Source organism: Empidonax traillii, unplaced genomic scaffold (assembly GCF_003031625.1).
Source record: "Empidonax traillii isolate 1590-97213 ecotype Southwest subspecies unplaced genomic scaffold, ASM303162v1 scaffold3273:size34157, whole genome shotgun sequence".
Lineage (NCBI taxonomy): Eukaryota > Metazoa > Chordata > Aves > Passeriformes > Tyrannidae > Empidonax > Empidonax traillii.
Genome location: NW_020958466.1, coordinates 1 through 2,535, shown reverse-complemented (window position 1 = coordinate 2,535; position 2,535 = coordinate 1). Strand labels below are relative to the sequence as shown.

The 2,535-nt window shown below is 61.3% G+C and overlaps 1 protein-coding gene across 1 annotated transcript in view; it reads right to left on the bottom strand.

The window, feature by feature from the left end:
• The window catches only part of STARD7 (StAR related lipid transfer domain containing 7), a 6,968-nt gene extending 4,645 nt beyond the window's left edge, over positions 1–2,323 (bottom strand). The window contains exons 1-2 of the mRNA XM_027910360.1: positions 1,795–2,323; positions 1,639–1,691 (exon numbers count right to left, since the gene is read on the bottom strand). Coding sequence (XP_027766161.1) covers positions 1,639–1,691; positions 1,795–2,323 — 582 coding nt within the window. The remainder of the gene's footprint in view (positions 1–1,638; positions 1,692–1,794) is intronic.
• Between the last annotated feature and the right edge of the window lie 212 nt (positions 2,324–2,535).

Sequence of the window (2,535 nt, the reverse complement as noted above, 5' to 3'; positions counted from 1 at the left end):
TGCTGTTCCAGGGGGCGGGAAAGGGGGAAGATGGGAATCTCCTACAGCATCTGGAGCAGGAAATGGGAGGGAAGGAGCTGGGAAAACCCTGGATCAACCCCCAGTTTCAGCCTCCTCGGCCAACAGAAACTGGTGCTGGATTTGGATCCCAACTCCCAAAAATCCAATGGAAAAAAGCCTGGAAACCTCCCCGCCCCAACCAGGATAATCCCTCTGAGTGCAGCCTAAGCTCCCAAAAACAGCCCTGGAGAGGCAAGGTTGGTTCATCCACCCTCAAAGCCCCCAGGAATGCCAAGGAAGGAGGGAGGAGGATCCCAGGGTGCTTCCAGAGGCCCTAATTCATGCAGGTAATTAACGAACAGAGCTGGAATTAACAACCTGGGACCGGCTGAGCTTGTGTTCCCATTCCTTGGAACCACTCCCTTCCCAGATCTCCAGGCAGATCCCAAAGCTCCACAGCATCAATTGGATCCACAAGCCCGTTTTCTGTAGATATTCCCTTTGGGATTGAGGTTCCTCCACAACCCCAACCCCACCATCCCACCCTTCCCCCTCCGAGATGAGCCATTCCAGCCTCTGCCCTCTCCATCCATGGGATCAGCAGCATTCCCAACCACCAGTTGAGCCACTGGAGATGGGATCCAGAGGTAGGGAACTGGGAATGATCCCCAGGGGGATGGCATGGGATCCAACTGGGACAAGGAGCAAAGTGCTTATCCTGCTTATCTCCAAATCCATCCTGCCTGGCCAGGAAAACCACAACCTGACCTTGAGCAAGGAAATCCTGCCTGGTTTTAATCCCAGGACTAAACCCAGCCCTGCTGAGCCACTGGAAAAGTCCCCTGGGTTTATCCCCAATCCCAAAGGTTCTTTTCTGGGGAATGAGGTTGGGATTTGGGGCTTTTTCCCCGCTGGGAATTTCCCTAAATACTCCGGAGGTGCCATGAGGGGGGTGAGGGGGATTCCTCATTAACTCCAGGGTTAATTAAGCCTTAAATGAGGTGCTTCTCAAACTCTGGGTGATGAGTCCCTGTGGGATGAGGAACCTGGAGGTGGAATTTTGGATCCCAAGATTACCATTAAGGGTTAATTACCCCTTGCTGAATCACGGGGTAATTAAACGAACTAATCCCTAAGGAAGCCATGAGATTCCCAGAACACTCCAAGAGCTTCTGGAGGGGGGTAGGGGCGTCCTTTGACCTCTATCCCGTGAGATTTGGCTGGGTCTCACACCCCTTCTGGGGCACAAGGATGGGTTTGGAGGGTCCCCAGCAAGGGGGTGAGAGGGGGAAAACCTCCTTTTCCATGTGGAGAATTCCCAGCAGCATCCCAAAGTTTGGGGGGGGGGGAGGGGACACCCTAACAACCCCCTCAGGAATTTTGGGGAGGAATATGGGAGGACTGGGCGGCACACCAAGGTCTTAAAAGGGGGAAGATGGGCAGGGGGTCCCGAGATGGGATTTGGGGAGACAGGGGGATACCCCCAGACCAGAACTGGGGTACCCCAAGGTCTGAATTGGGGGATACCCCACAGGGACAGGATTTAGGGAATGGTGCCCCCTCAGCAACTCCAAAAAAAGGTAGGGGGCACCTTCCAGAGCAGATTTTGGCAGGGCACCCTCAGATTTAGTAGGATACCCTCGGATCAATACAGCGGGGGCACTCCCATCCAAAGAATTCAGGGGTGAATCCTGAGGATTTGAAGGCATCCGGGATATAAGGAAGAGGAGAGGGCGCTGGGGCACCTGGAGGCCCCAGCGGAGGCGGGGGATGTCCCGATCCTGGCTGTCCCACGGTGGGCGTATCCCGGGGACCTGGGAATCCCGTTCCCGGTGTCCCATTCCCAGGGCCCTGTTCCCGGGGGTGCCCCATTCCCAATATCCCCGTTCCCGGTGGCCCCTTTCCGAGGCTGTCCCGTTCCCGGTGTTTCCCCACTCACGCACCGACGCAGCTCCTCCTCCTCGATGCGCCGCCCGTCCCACACGAACACCCCGGCGAGCGCGGCCATCAAGCGCCCGGGGCCGGCGAGGGCGGGGCGGCCGCGGAGCGCTCCCCGCCACCACCCCCCCCAGCCTGAGCCTGAGCCTGATCCTGATCCTGACCCTCCTCCTCCTCCTCCCTCCGCCACCGCCCCCTCCCCGTGCCCCCGGGGCCAGGCCCGCCGCGCCCGCCGCGCCCCGTGCGCTGTCACGCAGCTGCACTGGCGGGCGAGCAGCGCGGCGGGGGCGTCCCGGGGGGTCCCTGCGGCGGTCCCTGCTCGGGGGGTGCCGGGGATCCCTCCGCGGGGGCTCCGCGCGGCGCGGGCGCCGAGCGCCCTCCACATGCCGCCGGAACGGCCCGTCGCGCCCGCGGTTGCGTCATCGGCTCGCGCCGCGCAGCTCATTGGCTGCGGCCGCACCGCCCCCCGCGCTCATTGGGTCGTATGGGACGGGCGGCCACGCCCACTGCGAAGGGGCGGAGCTCGGGATGCGGGAATGGGCGGGGCTTACGGGAGGTTGGGGATGGGGCGGGGCCTGTAGGGGGGACGCGCACCCA